We start from the raw sequence: 2,125 nt of genomic DNA, 5'->3' as shown, positions 1-2,125 counted from the left end.
AGGTAAAATCATTCAAAGAGGCTCAAATTAAACATGTAGAAATTAAAATGTCAGCTCGTAGATATACTTGATTTTGATTAGAAAGAGAAGAAAACATGCAGAAGGTGGCCCAAATATGAAATCTAAAGTTTTTTGGATAAGGGAAAGGGTAACTTGACCCATATGGAGGAGGATGATGAATCTTTCTCTGCTCCAATTTTTTCTTCTAAAATTCGAAGACCAGATTAATAAAAGGCGGGCTTATATCAAACAAGAAAAAAGAAGAAGCTTTAAAAGGAGATCTCAAACTAATAGCAATTGAAATTCAAAGGAGGTTAAGTTGGTAGAAAATAATCCATAATATTACTGACATTCGATAGTAGAAACTTTTTTTTCTCTTCGTACAACACTATTGCATCAGTTCAGGATGATACTCTCCATAGCAATGAAAGGTGGGTATGTCCGTGGTGGACACTCAAAATTCAATGAATTAAAACAGAAACAAACGATGAAGCTTAAGAGGATAGGAAGACAAATGATGGAGCTTAAGAGCATAGGAAGACAAGGGAAGAAAGTAAGAAGGGCCGGAGAAGAGAAGGGATTCACTGGAAGTCTGTCTCTAGTAGCACGACAGGAAGACTGGACGCTAGAGGAGACAGAGAGACAAGTAGTCTCGGCACCGGCAATCCGAAACTTTAGTGAAGCAGTTAAGGGAGGTTTAAAGCCGGTTAAGAAATTGAAAATGGAGGATGATGATTTTTTCTCAATCGAAGAAGAAGGGGATAGCTCGTAGGAGGAGGAAGAGGAAGAGAAACCTGAAAAAGGTCACAACCGAAGAACACCGGAGAAGAACCAGTAGCCAGATATCAGGGTGGAAAAAGTGGATGAAATTGTTAACTTTGTCCTCAATGAAGCTGCATTGAAGGCATTTAAGATACCCTTGGTGAGATACTTTAATCATTAAATTACTAGGGAGAAAAATCTCATTACCGGTTCTCAATAGAAGATTGGAAACAATGTGGGGAAAGAAATGATGCATTGAGATTATTGACATAGATAATAATTTTTTATTGTCAAGTTTTATTCACGAGAAGATTTAGACTTTGTGCTAACAGGAGGTCCTTGGAGAATTTTTTATCACTATCTAGCCATTAGTCCATGGAAACCAAACTTCAACCCAGTTGAAGCCGCAGTAGATACTATTGCAGCATGGGTGCAACTACCCGATCTGGCGATTGAATATTATGATGAAGAAATGCTCAAGAAGATTGAAAATGTGATTGGTCAGATTATGAAAGTGGACGTGAATACAGCAGATAAAAGAAGGAAAAAATTTGTGAGACTATGTGTGCAACTGGATCTCACGGCTCCTCTAGTGGTGCAATACTCAATTAATGGAGTGAAGTATGAAGTGGAATATGAAAGGTTATACAACATCTGCTTTTCCTGTGATATGGTGGAACATGAGAAAAATAATTAACCCAAAAAACCCATAGCAGAAGTAACCTATAAAGGTCTACAGCAAGTGGCCATGGAGGAGGGGATAAGAGCAGAAAAGACAGAAAGTGGAAACGATGGACATGACAAGGGCAATGCTGAAATTGGCACACAAAAAAAGGTAAAAATATAATAGGAGAAGGAAGCAATGCTTATGGACCCTGGATGATGGTCCAACGAACAACACGTGACAAGAGGATAGCAAAACAAAATATTGATGTAGATAGTGGAGGCAAGGGTGAAACGAGTAGCAAGATCGTGAATGGAGAAAATGGTACGATTGATACGAGGTATCATATTTTAGGAAATATGGAGGGGACCAGCTCTGATGAACACAACCCGGATCATCCTAATTATGTGGGTGAAGAGAATGTCTCCCACAAGAAAAAGAATGATAGTACTGAGAAAACAGAAAATACTAAGGAGCAAAACCAAACCAGTTCCTTAACCAGAAAAAAATTCAAGCCAACAAAAATTCCAGAGATATCCCATCTTCTATTCACAGACGACTTATTGGTTTTTGTGAAAGTGGGGATGGAGCAAATACAAAACATCCAGTAATGCCTCAGCCATCTTTGCATTCAATCAGGTTTGAAAATTAGTGTGGGGAAAACATCCATAGTCTTTTTACAACACAAGGAGAGAGAAA

The 2,125-nt window shown here is 38.3% G+C and overlaps 1 protein-coding gene across 1 annotated transcript; it reads left to right on the top strand.

The window, feature by feature from the left end:
• Nucleotides 1-424: 424 nt before the first annotated feature.
• Nucleotides 425-1,459, top strand: LOC112709295 (uncharacterized protein At4g02000-like). Its single transcript, XM_025761189.1, has 2 exons — nt 425-706; nt 1,058-1,459. The coding sequence occupies exons 1-2, from the start codon at nt 425-427 to the stop codon at nt 1,457-1,459; spliced, it is 684 nt and encodes a 227-aa protein (XP_025616974.1).
• Nucleotides 1,460-2,125: the final 666 nt, after the last annotated feature.

The sequence above is a fragment of the Arachis hypogaea genome, chromosome 9, assembly GCF_003086295.3.
Source record: "Arachis hypogaea cultivar Tifrunner chromosome 9, arahy.Tifrunner.gnm2.J5K5, whole genome shotgun sequence".
NCBI classification, from domain to species: Eukaryota; Viridiplantae; Streptophyta; class Magnoliopsida; order Fabales; family Fabaceae; genus Arachis; species Arachis hypogaea.
This window is presented reverse-complemented; position numbering and strand designations above follow the sequence as displayed.

Bases quoted from the DNA above. Each gene is read 5' to 3' on its own strand.
- LOC112709295 (XM_025761189.1), top strand. From the start codon at position 425: ATGAAAGGTGGGTATGTCCGTGGTGGACACTCAAAATTCAATGAATTA. The intron at 707-1,057 runs GTTAAGAAATTG...TTTATTGTCAAG, and splicing joins TTAAGGGAGGTTTAAAGCCG to TTTTATTCACGAGAAGATTT.